The sequence below is a fragment of the Neurospora hispaniola genome (genome assembly GCF_033458365.1).
Source record: "Neurospora hispaniola strain FGSC 10403 chromosome Unknown B0T23scaffold_4, whole genome shotgun sequence".
Lineage (NCBI taxonomy): Eukaryota > Fungi > Ascomycota > Sordariomycetes > Sordariales > Sordariaceae > Neurospora > Neurospora hispaniola.
The window spans coordinates 4027720-4048407 of NW_026944409.1; the positions used below are offsets into that span (position 1 = coordinate 4027720).

Here is a 20688-nt window from a genome sequence, read left to right on the forward strand (position 1 = left end):
CGCCTGGCGTTGTATGCAAAACAGTTCCTTACATGGAATCATTCTTGATGGCGATACAGGCTCGACAGGAATACCTAGAAGGAAAGATATCGATTGCCACGGTCTTCATTGTAAGGTGTTTTGTCAGATGTTTCGCGCAATCCCGACGGCCTGGCACACGACTCGCCACTCCCTTCTGGAACGGCAACTGTAACTAGAGGTATTCCCGTTCAGGGGCAATTCTCAGCGAGGCTCGTCATCTGTTTCTTGGACTGGTGACAGCTTCAGCCACCTATGACCACTGAAAAGCGGCTGGTGATGGTGAACGATGCAGGGGGGGCTTTATCGCCTGGTATGGTCAGCGAACGGGAGGCCAATGGTTGCACGAGAAGTGGAATTAGGGGGCCGGACCAAGATACACGAAATCCGCCCAATCGGGGGGTCCTATGAGCCACTCAATCAGTGAGTAACACCTTGACGCCTCAAACGGGTTGATGAATGATGGGACGGGCGACAATGTGACCAGTAAGAGGAGAATATTAGAAGGCTGGAGTTCTGGTCGTTAACTTTCCTTCTTCATTCCAAGTTTGGCAATCAATCAGCCACAGAGTCCATTGCGACTTCTTTTGCTCGGTGAGCACTTGAAGCCATCATCATCAACTTCTTGGAGTTATCACTGGCGAATGCGCAAACAACCGCCAGACAAAACCGCGCGTGTCGTTTAAACCAACAGTGGTCACCTCGGTGACCCAAAACAGTCAACATGACAGAAGTCCTCAATCCACGCCGCCAGCAACAACCCTCCTCCTCCTCAGACTCACCATCACGAGAACGTCCCCGTCCTCCCGCTCTCAAAACAAGCCACTCCGCTCTCCGCTCCATCAACCGCCCGCCCAACGTCCGACGAATATCCAACCGCGTGTCCATCGCCGAGCCCGAACCCCAACCAGAAGAAACTCAACTCAAAGCAGAAACCATCACATCCTCCGTCCCGAAAACTCCAGAACCAAGTCATGACAACCAACCCAACCACAACTTCACAAACCCATCTCCCACCCTCGCCACAACCGCAAACCCCATTGCCCACACCGCCTCCACCCTCAAAATCGCCCAAACCCTACACTCCTCCCTCTCCTCCCGACTGCAGCTGCACGTCACCACCACGCCCTGGGCAACCCGCAACATCCTCACGCTCGACGGCGGCGGTATAAAAGGGTACTCCTCTTTGATCCTCCTGCGTACCTTGATGCAAGAAATCGCTGCTCTCGAGCAATCTCTTAGTCCACCGGCCTTTTGCTCCGCTGACCCGACGGGCAACGAGAATTACTACTTTACTAAATCTGACGACGAAGAGGATCGTCACTTTTGTAGTGGTGTCGAGACGGAAATGGAGATGCTGGACTGCGAGAAGAGGGCGGGGAAGTTGCGAGACATGCACATGAGGGGAAAAGGGAAAGTGAAAGTGGGTGAGTTAAAGGTGGATGTACCCCCGGAGACGATGAGAAAGGGGGAGTACCTCCCTAGTCATTACTTTGATTATATTGCTGGGACGTCAGTGGGGGGATTGATTGCGATTATGTTGGGGGTGATGGGACGGACGGTGGAAGGGTGTTTGGAGGAGTTTAGGAATGGAGGAGAGGGAAGGAGTAGAAGGGATGGGAGGGGGCTGCCGGTGTTGTTTTTGGAGATGGAGGAGGATGCTGCAGCGGAGGAGGAGGAGGAGAAGAAGCAGGTTGATGTGGGCGATGGAGGGAGTCAAAGTCAAAAGAGGGAGGAAAGCAGCAGCAGGGCGGAAGGAAGAAGAAGGAGGGTGATTAGTTTCCCCGGTTTGAGCGGCACTTTTGAGATTCCGCTGCCGGGGTTTCATGGTGGTGCGGATAGGGAGAAGGATAAGAGGAGGACGACGTGGCCGACCAAGAAGAGTAGAGCGTGGTTTGACACGTTTGCCAAGTTCAGTGTGACTAGTACGGACTTGACTGGAAGCGGGAACAATACCGCTGCCTCGCGAGCAATCGTTAGCGACAGTGAGGATATCTCACCAACGACTCAACGGGCGAATACGAACAACACCGTCGCCTCCAGTTGCTCGAGCACGACAACCAGCAGTCCGACCTCGTCGATTTCTTTCAAGAAAACATCCTTTCAATGCCAGACCCTGGCCTGGTGCAGCGAGATCGACGCGGCCACTCCCACAGAACGACAACCTTATGCGTTCTGCACGTACGAAGAAGTCCTCGTGGCCGACGGTTCCGACGAAGAAGGTAAAGTCCCTTCGATCCCTGAGGTTGCCAAGGCCATCACCACCCCTTCGGACTCTTCACAATTCAAGCCATTCAAGCTCCCCGCCATCGGCCAATTCGTCGACGGCAGCAAGGAAATCCGCGACCCAACGCTACCAGTCCTCAAAGAGATTTCTTCCCTGTTAGGCGTCGACCCTTCCACTCCTTCTTCTGTCCCAGACACCTCCAACCCGCCCATCGATTTACTTTTGAGCTTGGGAACAGACGAACACAACGCTTGGTTTTACGAAAAGCTCGTTCAACCTTTCTCTTCCCGATCTTCCCCGTCCGAGTATTCCTCCTCCATGTCCCCCTCCACCACCAGTTCCAACTCTCCCTCCCCTACTTCGTCCCCATCGGCATCAACCACCTCCCCCTCCCCCTCGGCCCCCGCCTTGGAAGAACTCCGCAATTCCAAAGGCCATCTTTACACGCACTATCACCGCTTCCAAGTCTCTCCACTCTCCCTCTCCCCTTTTCCTTTTTCTTTTTCCTCTTTACATGCACCTTTCCGTCGTCGTCATCGGACCACCAATAACCACCACCTCGACGAAATCGAACAAGCCACGGAACGTTGGTTATCTGCCAATAACGGCGAACAACGACGGTTGCTCAAGAAGTATGCAGAGGTACTGGTGCGTAAACGGCGGGCGAGGAGCGCGACGACGAGGTGGGAGACGTTTGCGTTGGGGGCGAGGTACTTTTGTTGGGTGGAGGGGTGTGAGAGGAATCCTTCTGAGACTCATAAGGGGAAGGGACAAGGGAAGGAGAAGGGAAAGGGATATGGGGATGTAAGTGGTGGGGGGAGGGGGAAAGATGGGGATGGGAATAGGGAAAGGGAAAGCAGAGAGGGAAGGAAGGAAGGACAGGAGGGAGAGGAAGGAGAAGGAGAAGGGAAAGGAGAAGGGGATAAAGGATTTGATACGCGAGGAGACTTTTGGGATCATTTGAATGGTAGACATGGGTTGTTGTCGAAGAAGGGGGCGAGGGAGGTTGAGGATGAACTGGATAAGGGGAGGAGGTTTGGGTTTGAGTGATTTTGTGTGTTTGTGTTTTTTGTTTGTGATACCCTTTTGTGCTTGTGGTTTGGATTGGGATTGGATTGGGATTGGATTGACGAACTATTTCAAAGGCAGAAGTACATAAAGGAAGAATGCATAGCGATGGAGTTTGGGGGTTTGTCAAATTGTTAGTCTGTTGCTATCCCCGACCAGTTGTTGTAATACCACAATTCGATTTTCATCGAGATACCAATCCCACCACGGTGCAACTTCCTGTCCTCATCCAAACTTCCGGGTGACTGATTCCGAGTATCGGGACGGGTGACCCACAAATCCGGTAGTCCAGCCCCGGTCACTCGGAGGTAATGCGGGGGAGACGATTTGTCTGGCGATGATTGTTAACCACACACACTTCGTCTTTTCGTTTCTCCGCGTGCCAATGGAAGTTCAGTGCCCAACCGGTAGCTAGCACGCCGTTAATAAGAAATGGGGATGCACACATAGAGGCACACAAACGGCATTTGTACCTGGGTCTCATTATTGGCTGAATATGGGCGGAGGCCTCAAAGTTTCCCCACTTTATGCCGCCCAGAAATGCACTCGACCTGTTGTTATAGACTTGTAGTATAGTATCGTAGTCGGCATCCATCCGCGACTGGTGGGTGGTTTGTATCACTGAAGCACTCCGAGGCATTTCTGGAGTACCATTCAGAATATTCTGTTTCGGAGGGTGAATTGGAGGTGGTGTTGTGTTGTGCTGTGCTGCCTTGCCATTTCTTCCCCGCATCAGTACCTACCTAAGTACATATACCAGATGTTGAGACATGGAGCGTCAAATAGACTAGACCATGCATGTCTTGTGACCCTTTTCTCTGGCGCACCGACTGCACTGTCATGACTCTTGTCCGCGTTTCTGGTTTCGGTGGTGCGACAAGGTGGTTATCCACGACATGGTCCTTGACTCGCTCTCTCGTGTCCCGATATCAGTTCCAGTTCCAGTCCCAGCTACCTCGACATACTGCCCCTCTTCCTGTGGTCCGTCGGTCTCGGGAGTCCGTTGAGTTGAGGGAAGTCAATAAAGGCAGGTCGTCGCCCATCAGCTCGTCAACAAGGGGGGCTCTTGGCAAAGGGGCTGTGCAAAGAAACTTTCTGGAACTAAAAAGCTTGTTCGTTACCAGTCAATCTTTGGCGACACTTGACTGGCCTGCCGGTGACGTATAGTCCCACTCTCTCAAGCGATAATGTCATGGATCCAGATGGAGCTTTACCCTTTTCAGCGAGCAACAAATACCCAAATTGGTGTGTGTCGGCGTCTTCGGGACCTCACCACACTCATCACTCCCCCAAACATCATCCATCTCCTGGAGATGAACATGTTCCCCTGCATCATCTCGTCATCGCTACCATCATTGTCCGGTCGATCGGGAAGTCAATCGCTCGCGACAAGTTTTTGGGAAGGGCCATCCTGTCCTTTATATACTTGTTCATGATACATATCCACATTCCACACTGTAACACAACACACATTACCTAGTCTTGTTTCCGTTTCCCTCGTCTTCCGAGAATATGTACGCGGGAAGGAAACATCAAACGGATTCGACGCAATGCCGGCGCCTAGCGGAACGGCACGGACAAAGGGTAGGGCAGGCCAGGGAGTCAGAGAGGTTCAAGGAGGTTCATGGTATTTATGTTTGCTGCCAACGAGATCTGTATCCCCCAGTGTGCTCTGTGTCTCATGCTCCCGAATTGTGAAAAAGTCTGAGACTACACAACTCGCCAAAACCACATCTGACACCACGAGTCCTTACGTACCTAGGCACACCGCGCCACCGGATTTACAATACCATCGTGTAAGTTACTGTTTCTTCTTGGCAATATGCTTGCATCACCCAACCGTTCCCGCGTTGGGTCTAGATTGATTGATCAGGGACACACAAGAAAACACTTGGGCTAAGTACCCGACCTAGTGTGTGTAGCTCCTGGGCGGTGGTTGAGCTTCAGTTGCCAGAGATGAGCTGAAAACTAGAGGATGTAGGATGAGTGCCCGGGTTCCTTGATGCGCACGGATCGATATGCCATCTCAACATCCATCATTCAGTGACGTTGGAGACCTCTCTCCAAGCAGGAACGATCCGGATTCAATGACAAACCCGCATCTCTGCCCCGAGTTTTCAATTCTTTTCCTCAAAGAAGCTCCCCTCATTCTTTTTTCTGTCCTACTACCCGACACTACACTGCCAACATCATCAGATCTCCCATCAACCCTTTGGAACCATTTATCCATCTCGTCACCTCCCGCCAACCATTGCCTTTCCGCGCATCCTCATTGTGGCTTTGCCCGACAACCACCATCTAGACTGGACTAACCAACCCAGATTATCCCCTTGGCTTGCCCTTGGCAGCACTTTCTCGATCCAACACTGCCTGGCTGGCCCTTTGAACTCGCCCTTCACCCATCCGGCAACCAAAAGTGAGGGTGAACGCCCAGGAACACGCCTTGTCTGGGCAAATACTCTTTCAGAGGGGCGATACCTACACAAGAACACCCCACCCGTCTGCCCATCCGCTGCCCCAAGCCCTGTCAACGCCTGGATCGAGTGAGTATTCGACGGTTCAGTTTTGGGCATCCGCACATACCGGCAAAAGACACTGGTACTTGCGGCGCATAGGCAATCGGTAATTACTTACCCAATCTGAACAGGGGACCCTACCATTGCGAAACAACAGTCCCTTGATATATCCAGTAAACATGTCCTGGTGTAAGTTAACTGACAGACCCTTATCGTTACAATCCATATACATGCCATCCCATCCCTCTCCTTCAATATACTATACCCCATATTTTACCCCCTTCCCCTACCCCACTCCCTTGATTGTTTCAAGAAAAAGAGAGAGAAAAAGGCGAACTGTTGGATTCCCGTCCTTCTCCAAACTACATACCCATCTACACGTGTTTTTCCATCTGTTCGCGACGACGGGATTGTGATATCGCCTGTATCCGTTTCCCCAACGCGCATTTTCCAAGATTGCGCTGGTGCGGCGGACTGCTTGCAAACAAACAAGTACATCCCGTTGGCGGACAGGACACCACCACCATATCCTCGCTCTTTTCGTCTTATAATTCGCTTCGTCGCAAAACCATGGGCAACCCTTTAACAAACCTCATATCCACAGTCACGCTTCCCTTCCGCGCCCAAATTCGTCGCGCGTCCAGTATCGTTGCGCCCAAACATCAAGGCGACCATCCCAACGGCATCTCCAACGGAAACGGTTATACCCACATTAACGGTACCAACCCAAGCACCAACGGACACCTCAACGGTCACATTAACGGGCATACCAACGGATACACCACCATGGACTCGGAACGCCGCCCGCTCCTCGGCAACGGAACCAGCAACGGCGGCCGCTGGACCACCGAGTCCCACTCGGACTTTTCATGGCGCGACTTTTTCCTTGATACCACCAATACCCCTGGCACCAACCATCCCAATCCCCTCGTCAAGTACCCTACCCGAGTATGGAATGTCACCAAGGTCACTCTTCTGAGCTGTATGTATCCCATGAAAATCGCCCGTTCCATAGAGCGCACGGCTAATATATGTCCTCAGCATGGATCAACATCCTTCTTATCTTTGTGCCCCTAGGCATCATCGCCGGTGAGCGAGGCTGGAGTGCGCCGGCAGTGTTCACTCTCAACTTCTTCGCCATCATCCCTCTGGCTGCGGTCCTCTCCTTTGCAACCGAGGAGATCGCCCATAGACTGGGAGAAACCCTCGGCGGTCTGGTTAACGCGACATTTGGTAATGCTGTGGAACTAATTGTATGCCTTTTTTCACACCCAAGTTCTGACCAGCCCTTTTTTTTTATCTTCATAGGACTAACCATTCCGCTCTTCCAGGTCAGTATCGTTGCCCTCCGCGCCGGCGAAATCGAAGTGGTCCAAGCCTCGATGCTGGGCTCCATTCTCTCCAACCTGTTGTTGGTGCTGGGAATGTGCTTCCTCCTCGGCGGCATCTTCAACATGCGCGACTCCAACGGCGTCGGCATCGAGCAGACCTTTGCCTCCGGGACCGCCCAAACCACGTGCTCCATGATGACGCTTGCCTCGGCCTCCCTGATCATCCCCGCGGCGCTGTACACCATGCTCAACCACTCGGACAGCCAAGAGAAGCAAGACAGCATCTTGATGCTCTCGCGCGGTACCGCCGTCATTCTCCTGCTCCTCTACTGCGCCTACCTCGTCTTTGTTCTGCGCACCCACAAGGAGTTGTTTGAGCCCGAGGCCCAAGCCGTCGGCGATGTGGTTACCGAGCCCAAGGAGGACCCCGTCTTGTCGCCCTGGTCTGCCGCCTTGGTCCTGATTGTCACGACGGTCATTATTTCGTACGCGGCTGATTACATGGTCGACTCGATCGACGACATTGCTGCCACGGGCGCCATGAGCAAGACGTTCATCGGTCTGATTTTGATTCCCATTGTCGGCAACGCGGCCGAGCATGTGACAGCTTGTGTGGTGGCAGTCAAGAATAAGATGGATTTGGCCATGGGCGTGGCGATTGGCAGCAGCATTCAGATTGCGCTGTTGGTCACCCCGTCTTTGGTGTTGCTGGGTTGGGCGATTGGACAGCCCATGTCGCTGCATTTTGAGACGTTTGAGACGATTGCCTTTGCCTTGTCGGTCATGGTGGTTACGTATACGGTGCAGGATGGCAAGAGTAATTATTTGGAGGGTGCTATGGTGAGTTGTTCTCCCTCTAGATTTGATGCATGTGGAAAAGGAAGAAATGCTAACAGGTGGTAAAACAGCTTATGGGACTTTACGTCATCATTGCCCTTGCGTTCTGGGCGAGCCCGGCTGATGCTCTTCAGAAACTTTCCACCATTTTCTAAATGCAAAGTTACAGGTGTTCCCTATGGGAGACCTTGACGGCATTTTTTTCTTCTTGGTTGTTTTACTACCTACTACATCCAATTCTTTGTGTATTTTTACACGAACATTATTTTCCTTGTCACGAATACGTTTTTCACATTGGGAGGTTCTCTGGTAGGGAGCTCCCAAGAGCGAGCATAGTTGTTGGGAAAAGGGAGAAGGAAGGATACCCAAGTGTTGTTGGAAAACTGAAATGGAAAAGCGGCTAGAAATCGGTCACTGTTAGGCCTTTCACATGGAAGAGAAGAGGGCTGGCGCAGAGCAGAAGCAGCTTGGGATTTGAAAAGCTGTTTGCATACATACAATTCAATCAAGATTATTATACGTTGTACTCTTGCTATACTGCATCCTTTTAAATAGTCCCGGTACATAGGTAAAGGTAGATTTGGTGGCAGGGCATCTGCTTCAATCTGCTCGAGAATATGACATGATTGATGTATATAAGTGTCGTACCCTCCTGATACTAAGTAATAGACAGTCCGTTCCAACGAAAGTTTATAATAATGAAGATCGGTGTACTCCGTCTCTACGAAACAAGGTCTGGTGTTTAATTATTTATCTCAACTAACCCGCATAGAGGTAGGTGTGTTGGCGTCGGTGTTGGGTTTGCTCTTTGGAGAACCAACGCTCGGAACGCATCCTTTGGCTTTTCTTTTTCTTTCTTTTTTTTTTTTATCCCTTTTTTGCCCTACTCTTAGTTCGATCAAATTGATTCACACTTTGGAGCTACTAGCTATTTCCTTACCCCAGGATCATCGAGTCTGAACTTGAAGTATTAGCCATCTATTATTGGAGATTACCTAGTGTTGGATGTACCTAGAGATCCAAATCCAGATGTATGTAGCTTGTGTTGTTTCTAGATGTATATAGTATGTAGATAGGTATTGCTATTGCTAGTGTTATATAATGATATTTATTTACGTTAGAGAGACAAGGGGATCAGTTGGAATATATCTTGTAATGTAGGACTAATAGCTTTGGTATAGGAGAGGGTGGGAGGGCCGGGGGCTAGTTTAGTTTGTTAGTGTTATGTGGGGGTTAGGGGCTGAGATGCTACGGCACATGCACGTGCACTAACTAGCTGTTAGTACCAAGCTTGTATAATGCGGGTTCAGGGCAATGCAACTAACTATTTCGATATAGCATTATTCCTACGATCTCTGCAGCAGCCCCTAGCACTACTCCATAACTTCAATTATAGCGCATTCAGCCGGCAGGGGCTTCTATTGCAACCAGAAGGGGAAGTAGGTAGGTAGACAAGGAGATAGATATATCGGAGGGCTATAGTAGGTAGGAAAGGCGATAACAGAAAAGGGTTGTTGATTCTTGTAGTTGGTTTGTGTGAAAGAGGGGAAAACGGAAGCTACCTACCTAGGCAGCCTACCTTACTGTATACAAGTAGATATACCCGGAAGGGTGGGTGTGCCAGTGAATAAAATAGGTGGGCAAGGCTACTACTGTACCTAGTGAAGGCGGCCGGCCTAGAGCGCGGACCTCCATCAAGATACCTACAGAAGCTTCTGACATTCCCTCTTCGATTACCTACCTTACCTAGGTATCAACGATGACACTCACCCACAACATAACATACCTTACTCTTAGCTCCTTTTGAACAAGAACAAGTGAAAATTTGGGCTTACTTACTCGTTATCACACTTGACGAACGGATTTATTATTTAGTTATTTACGTCTATAGGAGTGAGGGTTCTAAAGAAGGCAAGCGATAGTAGATGTGTGATTAATTCTTGTAAAAAGCCTGTAACTGATAACTCCATACCGATGCAGTAGACTATCTAACATCTAAAAATGCTCAAATAAACCCAACTTCCATTTGCTCCAGGGCGCCATAGTATACGGGGTATCTATCCAACTCCAACTCCAAATCCACAATCCGGTCCGTCTAAATCTAGTTCCAGACTCTATCATGTAGTCTACTGTTTGAACCAATGCGTTCATTGACTTTTGCAGGTCATCCATCTTGTCAGTGATATCCTCTTTCATTCCATCTTAACCATAAAGCCAAGTTGTGTACTCCAAAACTCCGTTGCAATGTAAATGAAAGGCAAAAAAAGAGCTTTATGAAAGAGACAACAAGAAGGAAAGTATAGCCAAACAGAGGGGATTTGTGCCTGCTCGCGGTTTATAGTCCACCAAGAGCTATTTCCAAAGTTAGCATCATCCCGTTACAACAACCACAAGGGGGAAAGAAGTGATAACTTACCAGCACACCAAGTCAGATACCAAGTCAAACTCGCGCCACCATCAATGTTCTCGGGGCCGAACCCATCCTTCTTCGCCTTTGGCAGGGCAGCACGAGCAACAGGCATATTCATCTTCCCCTTGCCCTTCTCCAACGCCCTCCTGATCGTCCTCCTCACCATCTTCGATGACATGGCACCAGGAGTAGTAGGCACAGAGGTTGACGTAGGAGTAATCGACCCCGGCGTCGTCGTCGTACTCGCGGTACTCGCGGTACTCGTCATCGACTCTCCCGTTCCCGTTCCCGTAACGGTAGTACCATTCCCATTCCCACTCCCAGGAGAACCAACAAGCTGACTTCCGCCCGTCGGCACCCCAGCAGCAGCACCACCCGTAAACACCTCCCAAGCCCCCCTGGGATCAATCGTCGCATAATTCCCATACAAAACCCCCTTCCACCCTCCTTCCGCCTTATTTGCCGCCCCGCCAGCAAAAAAGGCCTCCCACTCTTCCTTGACAAACTCCCTGTCGCGCACAAACAAGGTATGCGGCATCAAGGGCAACATGTGGATACCCTGGATATACTCCTGCTTGTTGCCAAAGAAGGTGACATGGTCGATTTTGTTCTCAAACAAAATCCCGGCTACTTTATTGCCCACAAACTCCTTTGGTTGGATGTTTGAGGAAGGGTTGGAAGAGGAGTAGAGGTAATAAGAGTTCAGCGACCGTGAGAGGAGAGAGAGTTGCAGGGCAGAGCGCTGGTAGAGCGCTTGGTTGTTGGTGGCTTGGGCCCACATGAGCAGGGCGTAGACGTGCATGGAGTCTTCCGAGGAGGATTCCTGGTCTTTGCCGTCGCTGGATTCAAAGAGGCCGTGGGCCCATGAGTGGCCGTGGTACCAGTCGAAGGTGCGGAAGGAGGGGAAGTGAGGGTCGAGAGAGGAGGAAGGGTTGGCGACGTCGCGGACGAGGGAGTTGACGTAAGCGAGGTTGGATGCCGAAGAAGCCCAGGAGGGGTCCAGGTGGGCGAGCACGGCGCCGGTGTAGATAAAGTAGCCGTAGTGGAAGTGGTGGTCGTTGTAGTAGGTGTTGCCGAAGTCGACGCCCGCGTCGCCGGTGGTGTAGGAGGCCGAGGAGACGATGCCGCCCCAGGATTCTGTTTGTTGTCAGTATACTATTGTAGATCGGGCGTGGCGGGAATGGAAAGAAAAAGGAAAACTCACGATCATAAACCAACGGATACTGCTGCTGGTTCTCCGAATATCTTGTAAATGCAACCTTCAACTGATCTAACCCCTTCTTCGCCATGTCCGTCTCACCCAGCACATCATTGACAGCCACCAAAATCGCCGCAAACTTGGCCAACGCCTTGCCACCAAAGTACATACTCGGCTGGTCCGTCTGGTTGAGTATGTCTTGGCCCTGCGACGTGCCCAGCAGTTCCTTTTGAGCCACAGTCTTGATGTACTCCTTTGCTGAGTCGCTAATGGTCTTGATAGAGCCCGCCTCAGGCGTCCAAGGGACGAACCCCATGCTCATAGGCTTACTGACGTCTTCTTCCATGGTCCATTGGTCACCAACCACAGCAACGGCGACACCCTTGGTGGTGGTGTCGAGCTTGACAGAGGGGACCACCTTGGAAGCCGTGTCGGAGCTGAAGGATGCCTGGTGGTGAGGCAAAGCGAACATGACGAGGCTAGAGTTGGTGGAAAGTCCTTCCTTTTGGAAGTTGAAGGTATACCGACCCGTTTGCCCATCCACGGACCCGGAGAGCTCAACACCAGTAGCGTACGTGCCGCAAGCAGCATCGTACAACTTCTCAGCATCAGCTACTCCCTCGGTCCCATTGGCACCACCCGGCAACTTTGCAACCTGCACCATACCCGTGAAACTGCCCTTGGCAACAGCCACGTTATTCCCCTGCACCTCCAACTCCAACCCTCCCGGCTCCCCCCTCTTGATGGCACTTACATCCCCACCCGTCGCATAAAGCAACCAAGTGGCGCCATCCTCCATCACCAGCCGATACTTGACCACACCCGCCTTCACCACGCCCATCGCCTTGGTCACCATCTTCCACCCAATCCCCGACTTGATCACCGGCGTGCCCTGCTTATACAACGCAGTCACCATTCCCATCCCCTGTACCACAGGCGCCTCCAACTTCACATCTCCTCCCGCAACCAGCTGCACACGGATGCTTTGCTCCTTGACATCCTGCGTCATGAGCTCTACACCGCCCGTCGCATTCCCCTTTTCCAGTCCTTGTTCAGAAAGAACCACGTCCGCTCTTCCCACGGGACTTCCAAACCACCGAGCCGCTCCGCTCCCATTAGGATCTTGCTCGCCAAAGACGCGCTGGCTTGCATCGGTATGGGAAACAGCCAGACCCCAAGCGCCGGAGCTTCCTTGCCCCTTGGCCCATTGTAGCGAGTATGGGTGCGTCCAGACGGAAGAGGATTGCGAGCCGAGAAAGAAGTTGGCGTGGAATTTGTTGGTTGGGATTGCGGTACCGCCGCCCTCTTGAGACTGCTTGATGCCCTTGCGGGGGGCGGGGTGGTTTGGTTGCGAGGGGATGGATTGCGGGATGGAGAGGTCGGGGCTGATGGGGGTGGAGAAGAGGTCGCCGTCGGAACGTTTCGAATTGGAATTATTGTAGTTTCTTTTGTTGATGGGCGGTGATTGTTGGCTGTATCCCTTGGAGGGAAACGGTGATGAGGAAGCAGAGGAAACGGGAGAAGGCTTCAAATTGCTCCCGGTGCCCTTGCACGACGGGCAAGCATAGGAAGGCGATGGGGCCACCGTCGGTGTGGTGACAGACATTTTGGAGCTGCTTTCGCTGATAGTCCTTTGTGAGGTCTTGTACAGCTCGTCGGGATTCCGGGCTGTGAGATTGACAGCGCCGTCTGATGTCGTCGCCGCTTGGACGTTGGTACTTGCGTCCGCGTCTGCACCCAAACTTTCTGGAGTCGTCTCCTTTTGGTTCAACGATCCTCGCCAATTTGGTGCAAAAGGATAGTAATATCGTGTGCCAGCACGTGTTGACTCTGGCAATATCGCCAAGCAGGCTGCTTGTTGAATCTGTAGCAATGTTGTTAGCCACAGCAACAAGAGCCATGCTACCGGCGTGCTGTGCCGTCGTCTCTCGGTGTTGATGAATCCAACCATATTGGATATCGTTCATCAACGAGTGATAAGATCAAAAGAGAAACAAGGGATGTAAGAGCAAAAGGGGGGCATGGAATCTCTGCAGGAAGGACATGATGTTGTTTATGTAGGTGTGTCCCTTCCGGGGGTTCGAGTCAGTCAAGATGTTTTCCATGTTTGACTTAATCCTTTGCCTTCACCATGGGCGGTTCCTGTCGGTATCCGGGGATGTGCTTCAAACTTCCAAGAATACCGAAGTCACAAGTATATCAAGCTTTTCCCGGTTCCTCATGTAAACATGCACCGGACCGTGCATGACGTTGGAATGTATTTCCTTGTCTTGTCTTGTCTCAACCAACTCGGTGCAGAACTACCCCGGCCCGCAATTTTCAAGTCACCACCGCAGGAATGTTCACTCCGTTCACTAACCTATTTGGCTTGATCAAGGCTCGCGAGCCTGTACACAGTCTAGAATTGTGATCGCCACGAGAACTGTCAGGTCCCAATGCTTGTTGAGAGTGGCGCTCCAGTGAAAGCTTCTAGAAGGCTTCGATAATCAAGTATGGAAGGAAGTTATGAACGTGCGGTGGCGGTTTGTTTCGAGTTTCCAGCCAATCTAGAAAGAGAGGAAAACAAAAGCGATGTTTCGAAACGAAAAGTGGGCAAAGTGCCGTGCGCTCGACCCTTCAGCGTCGAGCAGGGCTATGAGGTGTAATTGTGTGGTAGGTTCGAGTGTCGATGCGCTCTTTGACCGGCGGATGGTATTGTGATCTCTGGAGGGGATCCAATCTGACAGTATAGAAAAGACCAAAGGAAAACAAGAGCAAAAGGAGATAAACCTAGGAAACGAAGAGAGATTATGTATGCGTGTCGTTAAGGGTCTCGGGGCTGTCTAATGCAGTGAGAAGCAAGGAAATAAGCTTCGACAAACTTCGACATCAAGCTGGAGACGGAAACTGGGCACCACTCCACGCTGGCACTCGACCTTTCTCGCGGAGTCCACAACGCTTGCTTCGAGCTCTTTTTGACATGGAACCCAAGGTACCTCCCGTCTAAGTCAGGTAGGCACAGCTCGTCTTTCACCACTCGATGGTGTCGCTTCTTCCTCCCTTCGGGTCATCCAGGTCCCGGTGTTTGGACGCCGCATAATGTCGCTGGGGGGGACCGAAACGACGAGATCCAAAAGAAGGAACAGCATTGACATGACAAACGCTGTTGATGATGAAGATGCTTCCTTTGTAAAGGAAAGAGACAACATGATGGTCGCGGGGTAGTTGACCAAAACGAAGCTCTTATCTTATCTAACGGGCACACTAAGGGTAGCCTTTGGCTTTGTGCTGTTAAGAGTACAGCATAAATGACACTCAATACCGAGGGGGGCACTAACAGCCTGTTAGACTGCCGAGTTCCTTGCACTAACACCAACTAAGTGCATTCCAATCCTGCTTTGTTAGTTAGCTCGGTTCCTACTGTAGGCACTCACTCCTGTTACACTGGACGAGGTATCTTTCAATTTGTTTGAATGTCAACTTAGTCTTCAACAATTCACTGATCATTCAAGGAAAAGAACTTTCATCAGCGAGCAAACTTTGCTTTTCCGTCATTCCAGAAGATACTGAATGCAACGAGTGCCTCCTCATTATCACCCTTGATCGCTTAAATCAAGTACCGCAGTCCATCGCTAGGACGAAGAGATGAAGGGCACCGTCATATCTCAATATTCATACGCTGTTCTTCTTCTTATGCAAAGCTACAAGCTTATCTCCTACACAACGACGTTATTCCCCAAATCAAGCTCATAACGCTATTCAAAACTCCAACCCATGTGATTCCCATCCCCAACCATGACCCAAATCGCCCTCCCAATCGCCATCCCAATCGGCCGTAACTCGCAACGCACGCAAAACATCATGAGGACGGACCAGGCATCGATCCTGGAAACATTTCCGAAGGGGGGACCGAACCCAACGGAACAAGGGCAGTCGTTGTTGAATCCGAAACCGTCCAAGAAAGAGGAGGAATCAAATCCATGATACCCAAAGCCTCAATCGTAACCAGCATCCACTCATTTCTTTTTATCCACTTAAAACACCCAAGACAGTCTGTTAGCACACAAAGCTACATTGCTGTACCAAACAGAAACTCAAAGAAACACCAGGGAGAGGGAAACCGACGAACCTTCACAGGATACACATCCAACCGCTTCTTCAACTCACCCCACCTCTCATTGATCACTTTCGCCTTCGCGTCCCGCGTCATCGTCGTCACGCCAAAATCTCCCGTCTTCGAAGCCAACATGGTCTCACAAAACATCTCCAGCTTCTTCCTTTGCTCTAGCTGGTTCTTCATCAACTGGCACGAGAACTGACAGAGACTCGCGAGCGCTTTGTGCTTCATGTTGAATTGCTGTTGTTGTTGTTGATATGGTATCTCTGGTCCGGCAAACCGACACAGATGCAGGACAATGTCAATGTATACGTTCTGCTCATAAAAAGGTTCCAGTGCCTTCTAGATCTCGACAAACTCTTGAGCGACCATGTAACCATTGGCGCGCAGGAACTCTCGGTGGGCTAACGCGAGATAAGACTGTGCCGAGCATATGTATCCGGCCGTGATGTTACAGAAGGACAGTAAATCCACTAGCTGAAGTGCGAAGAAAGGATTAGTAAGGGAGGAAGAAAGAGACTCAATTCTGGGGCAATGGATCAAGTACCGTATTCCTGATTTCTAGACGCTGCTGTGGACAAATTTCTGCCAACCAGTACGTGTCCAACCAAAACAGGTTGCGTGCGATTGAGTCTCGAAATAGTCCGAATGCACCAAATCTAACTGAAAAGGTATCGGGGGTGTCTCGAGCCATTAACTTCATCCGACTAAGGCGTCCTTGGACACATTCGCGCACAGCCCACCCTCTGCTTGTCTCCAGGCATGCCGGCGGGTTTTTGGCGACGCGTATCTCCATGTTGCAATGGAGCCATGTCTGGAAGGAAGCGATATTCATGTAAACAGCTGCCCCTAATGGAAAACGCAACCTGTAGGCCTGAATCTTTCAGGAACAAGACGATTGGATCCACTTACTTCTTTCATGCTCCCTATCCAAACATTCCAAAGGAAAACATCATCATACCCCTCCAAGGTCGGACGAAGTGAGGATAGTTCATTTTGCACGTATAATAGACTCGTGGCGTCCCTCACCCTCGAGTGGACAATATCGAGAATCGCCTTGCAATGTTCTTGGAAGAGGTTGTCCATAACTCTTCGCGTGTTCGCAGCCGCAGCCGCAGAACCGCCACTGACTGGTGGTGGACCGGTGTCCACGGTATAGTCGGTTTTACACTCTCGGTTGGAGCCTTCACAGAAGGCGCATTCTTCGTCAATGAAGGACCTCTGGCATGCAGCGCCTGTACCCGCGCAACTACGACATGGTATTGGAAAGGCCTGGTTCAACGTTGCGACTGTTTGTGCCATGGCTACCGAGCTCATGCTCTCTAGCTGACACGGCGGGGCGGCTAGTCGCCCAAGAACCGGGCTGGCGACATCGTCGACAGGTGTGTGATGCATGAGCTGGAATAACTAAAAGGCTATCTCAGTCCAGAGCGAAATGGAAGGTACACAGCTGCATTGGCTTACCCTTGATTCTAGGCGTATAGAAGCTTCCAGTATCGGTTGAGGCACAGGTTCTCGAGAGAGGTCTATTTTCGCCTGCACTGTGGAAACCAAGGCATTGTAATCTCTTTGCAGCTCACGATAGACGTCCATGGGCAAGGTGGTCTCTATGCCTTCGCAAATTGCCGCCAGGCGTGTCAAGGCAGCCATCACTGATTCGATGGTCGCTGACTGTTCTGCTCCTTGACCGCCTTGAGCAGAGGTAGCTCCGAGGAGTGCTTGGTTGGCAGGGGAAAGCGACAACTCGCCTTGTTGACTGCCAAACATTATGAGTGCTTGGTTGGCGTTGAACTGCTGTGACTCGCCTTGCTGATTGCTAGACATCATGGGCACCTGGTTGGTAGGGGGAAAAGACGACTCGCCTTGCTGATTGCCAAATATCATGGGCCTTTGATTGGCGTTGTACTGCTGTAACTCGCCTTGCTGATTTTCATACAGGCCAGGCATTTCGTTGGCGTCGAATTGCGGTAACTCGCCTTGTTGATTGCTAAACATTATGAGTGCTTGGTTGGTGTTGAACTGCTGTGACTCGCCTTGCTGATTGCCAAACATCATGGGCACCTGGTTGGCAGGGGAAAGAGACGACTCGCCTTGCTGACTTCCATACATGCTACCGGTAGGCATCTGGTTGGCGTCAAACTGCTGTAGCTGGCCTTGTTGATCGCCAAACAACATGGGCGCTTGGTTGGCGTCGAACTGCTGTAACTCCCCTTGCTGATTTTCATACAGGCCAGGCATTTCATTGGCGTCGAATTGCGGTAACTCGCCTTGCTGACTTCCATACATGCTCTCGGTAGGCATCTGGTTGGCGTCAAACTGCTCTAGGATGACTTGTTGATCGCCAAACAACATGGGCGCTTGGTTGACGTCGAATTGCTGTAACTCTCCATGCTGATTTTCATATATGCCAGGCAGTTCGTTGGGGTCGAATTGCGGTAACTCTCCTTGCTGACTTTCATACATGCTACCGGTAGGCATCTCGTCGTCGCCAAACTTGGGTGACTCGCCTGGCTGAGCACCAGATATCATGGGCCCTTGATTGACGTCGAATTGCGGTAAGTCGCCTTGTTGATTGCCAGACATGTTGGGTACTTGGTAGCCGACGAATGGCGGCCACTCGCCCTGTTGACTGCCGGACATCGTGGATGATCGGAGAGCTGGGTGAGACAAGTTGTGAGGCAAGCAGGCTTGGTACGCGACGACGCTCCTTGGGTAGGGACTAGATTGGGAGGAATGATGTATTCGGAGGAATGCCAGTAGTGCGTTGACGATAGACAATTTATCAAATGTGATAATGTGATATGGGGTGGAAAACTGTCACTGAGTCTGGTGATGGAAGTGAAACAGATTGGATGATTGGGGCGGGAAAAACAGAAGAGTCAACAAGAAATACTTATGGACTGTATTGGACCTTGCCCATATTATGGTGCCACTCGCGGACGAAATGGTCCTGGCCGTGATATCTGGAAGGATATATCCAACCTTCCTTCTTTCCAATAGTCCACTGTCACAGCCCAAGAGCCGTGTACTTGCCAGTTACAGGAACCACCCTGTCACTACTGACCGACTTGGTCTTTCTTTCCAGACCCGTAGGCTCCTTGGGTCTCGTTGGTATCGGCGGCCTCGACACGATCTTTCTTTCCAAGCCCGTGACGTTCCTCTTGGTCCTCGTTGGAACCACCACTTGTAGTGCCTGCGTCTTTACCACAGGGTCAGGAGTAGCGACCTTTCTCTCCCCCTCTACCCTCCTCTCTTTTTCCAACCTTCTTCTCTCCTCCTCCAACCTCCTCCTCCTCTTCCTCTCTCTCCTCGCTTCATCCTTCTCCTTTTCCCTCTTTGCATCCCGCTCATTTACCCCCATCGCCTCCCTTCTTAACCTCCTGACTACCTTCTCATCCAGTTTCCACGGCTTATCCAAGATCTCTTTTCGCAATTGCACCACTCTCTCCCAAAAGGCTACCTCCTGCTCTGTTGTGCATAGATGGACGATCTTCTCGACTTTGACTTGTCGCTGCTCGCGAAACGTGCGAAGAGAGCCTTTGATATCCAGGATGTGGCCAATGTCGATTTGGGAGTCGATGAGGGGTAATGATTGGGGTGGTTGTCGTTGTTCCTGTTTGCCTAAAGAAGGAACGGAGGGAGCAGAAGGTGGAGGAAGCGGGACAACGCATTCAATGGTATGCCCACTACTATCATCGATGGTGATCACTTGTATCTGCCCCTTGCTTCGTGAAGAGGAGTCACCGTAGACGTCGATGGCGACGACGATACCGCAGATACGAACCCATTTGATGGGGTGGTTGAGGTGGAAGTAGAGGTCTTGGCCTGGACACAATCCGTTTGTCAGACTCTCGACATAGACTTAGAGAATCAACCGGAATTGAAAGATGGAGGCGAAATACCTTGAAACCCCGGGTGGCTCGACAGGGCGATAATATCGGCTGCTCGTAGATGACACCACTTGTTGATGGTGGGCGAGAGGTGGAAGCAGTACTGGGGATAGAGCTCGGGAGGTGGCTGACCCTGGGCCCCGGAGTCGGTCATGGCATGTTGAGTGGACTGCGAGTCGCGCAACGGCACTGCTCGCCTCGACAAATCTAGATCCTAGCCGTCCTTTGCGTGTGTGTTCATCGCAGGGAGAATGTCGAGGTCGGAGGTGGTGAGCTGTCCTGGCGGGTTCAGGGCGATGTCCGTCGTGCAAAGTGGAAGTTGGCAGCCGAGATTCGCGTTTACCGCGGCGTGAGCTTCGATGCCCGACACGGTCAGCTTACGCGGGGTCAGGTGAGCGCCTATGTGGACGACCTAGGCCTGGAAGTGGTACTCGAAGCTGCCCGAAGTGCGCTGTGGAGCGCTGTGTATTTTAGTGGGCTTTTTAGCGGGCAACGAGAGCCTCTTACCTCGTATCTTGGCATGGACTTTCACAACACTTCCATGCGTTCCTTGAATGGACATAGACTTCACCCATTCAATCAAGTATTGAACGCCGACTTAACCGTTCTCTATCCTTCCATGCCACCACCCTTCCCAAGTTCAAAGCCGAAACACCAAGCCGTGTACGGTTGTCCACCAAGACTGGTCATAAGAAGAAACCATCCCATGGACTTAGTCCCAGCCTCAGAATCACATGTTTGAACCTTGGGACGGAACTAGGTACATAAGTCGGTAACTGCCGCCCTTCCTACCAGATGGTCCGTTGGTGTAATGGGCAACACATCCTAACCGCCTGCTAGTCGTGTCTTCGGACCTTCTTTCAGTACGAGGGAAGTTACCGGTTCGACTCCGGTGCCGATCGTCGATTTTCCTTTTTCTTCTTCTTTTTTTCTTTCTGTTCCCTATTATACATACCGTTCCTCATTTCACAGAATCTATCTCATCTTCTTCGACTTTGGTATCGCAAATCCATCAGAACCAAACAACACAACGTTCATTTCGGGGGATGAAAATGGTGGCATGTTCAGGTGTCAGGGTCACGTATCCAATGAGATGG

At 51.2% G+C, this 20688-nt stretch overlaps 6 protein-coding genes across 6 annotated transcripts; 2 read left to right on the plus strand and 4 right to left on the minus strand.

The window, feature by feature from the left end:
- Positions 1–560: 560 nt before the first annotated feature.
- On the plus strand, positions 561–3500 carry B0T23DRAFT_380985 (uncharacterized protein). Its single transcript, XM_062837237.1, has one exon. It carries the CDS (start codon positions 743–745, stop codon positions 3293–3295), a length of 2553 nt encoding a protein of 850 aa, XP_062693454.1. The 5' UTR covers positions 561–742; the 3' UTR covers positions 3296–3500.
- A 2546-nt stretch (positions 3501–6046) lies between these two features.
- On the plus strand, positions 6047–8571 carry B0T23DRAFT_359104 (Sodium/calcium exchanger protein-domain-containing protein). Its single transcript, XM_062836218.1, has 4 exons — positions 6047–6811; positions 6871–7082; positions 7161–8000; positions 8069–8571. Exons 1-4 carry the CDS (start codon positions 6400–6402, stop codon positions 8150–8152), a joined length of 1548 nt encoding a protein of 515 aa, XP_062693455.1. The 5' UTR covers positions 6047–6399; the 3' UTR covers positions 8153–8571.
- A 1353-nt stretch (positions 8572–9924) lies between these two features.
- Positions 9925–13677, minus strand: B0T23DRAFT_339018 (glycosyl hydrolase family 81-domain-containing protein). The gene is made up of 3 exons (XM_062835854.1): positions 11612–13677; positions 10414–11544; positions 9925–10349 (listed from the first exon to the last, which is right to left on the minus strand). The coding sequence occupies exons 1-3, from the start codon at positions 13554–13556 to the stop codon at positions 10333–10335; spliced, it is 3093 nt and encodes a 1030-aa protein (XP_062693456.1). The 5' UTR covers positions 13557–13677; the 3' UTR covers positions 9925–10332.
- A 1976-nt stretch (positions 13678–15653) lies between these two features.
- Positions 15654–15932, minus strand: B0T23DRAFT_317144 (uncharacterized protein; the record flags this gene model as incomplete). Its single annotated transcript, XM_062834981.1, has 1 exon — positions 15654–15932. One exon carries the CDS (start codon positions 15930–15932, stop codon positions 15654–15656), a length of 279 nt encoding a protein of 92 aa, XP_062693457.1.
- A 41-nt stretch (positions 15933–15973) lies between these two features.
- B0T23DRAFT_154142 (uncharacterized protein) lies at positions 15974–18524 on the minus strand. Its single transcript, XM_062832594.1, has 4 exons — positions 17166–18524; positions 16614–17108; positions 16249–16515; positions 15974–16178 (listed from the first exon to the last, which is right to left on the minus strand). Exons 1-4 carry the CDS (start codon positions 18339–18341, stop codon positions 16044–16046), a joined length of 2073 nt encoding a protein of 690 aa, XP_062693458.1. The 5' UTR covers positions 18342–18524; the 3' UTR covers positions 15974–16043.
- B0T23DRAFT_154146 (telomere regulation protein Stn1-domain-containing protein) lies at positions 18525–19996 on the minus strand. The gene is made up of 2 exons (XM_062832595.1): positions 19604–19996; positions 18525–19526 (listed from the first exon to the last, which is right to left on the minus strand). The coding sequence occupies exons 1-2, from the start codon at positions 19743–19745 to the stop codon at positions 18709–18711; spliced, it is 960 nt and encodes a 319-aa protein (XP_062693459.1). The 5' UTR covers positions 19746–19996; the 3' UTR covers positions 18525–18708.
- Between the last annotated feature and the right edge of the window lie 692 nt (positions 19997–20688).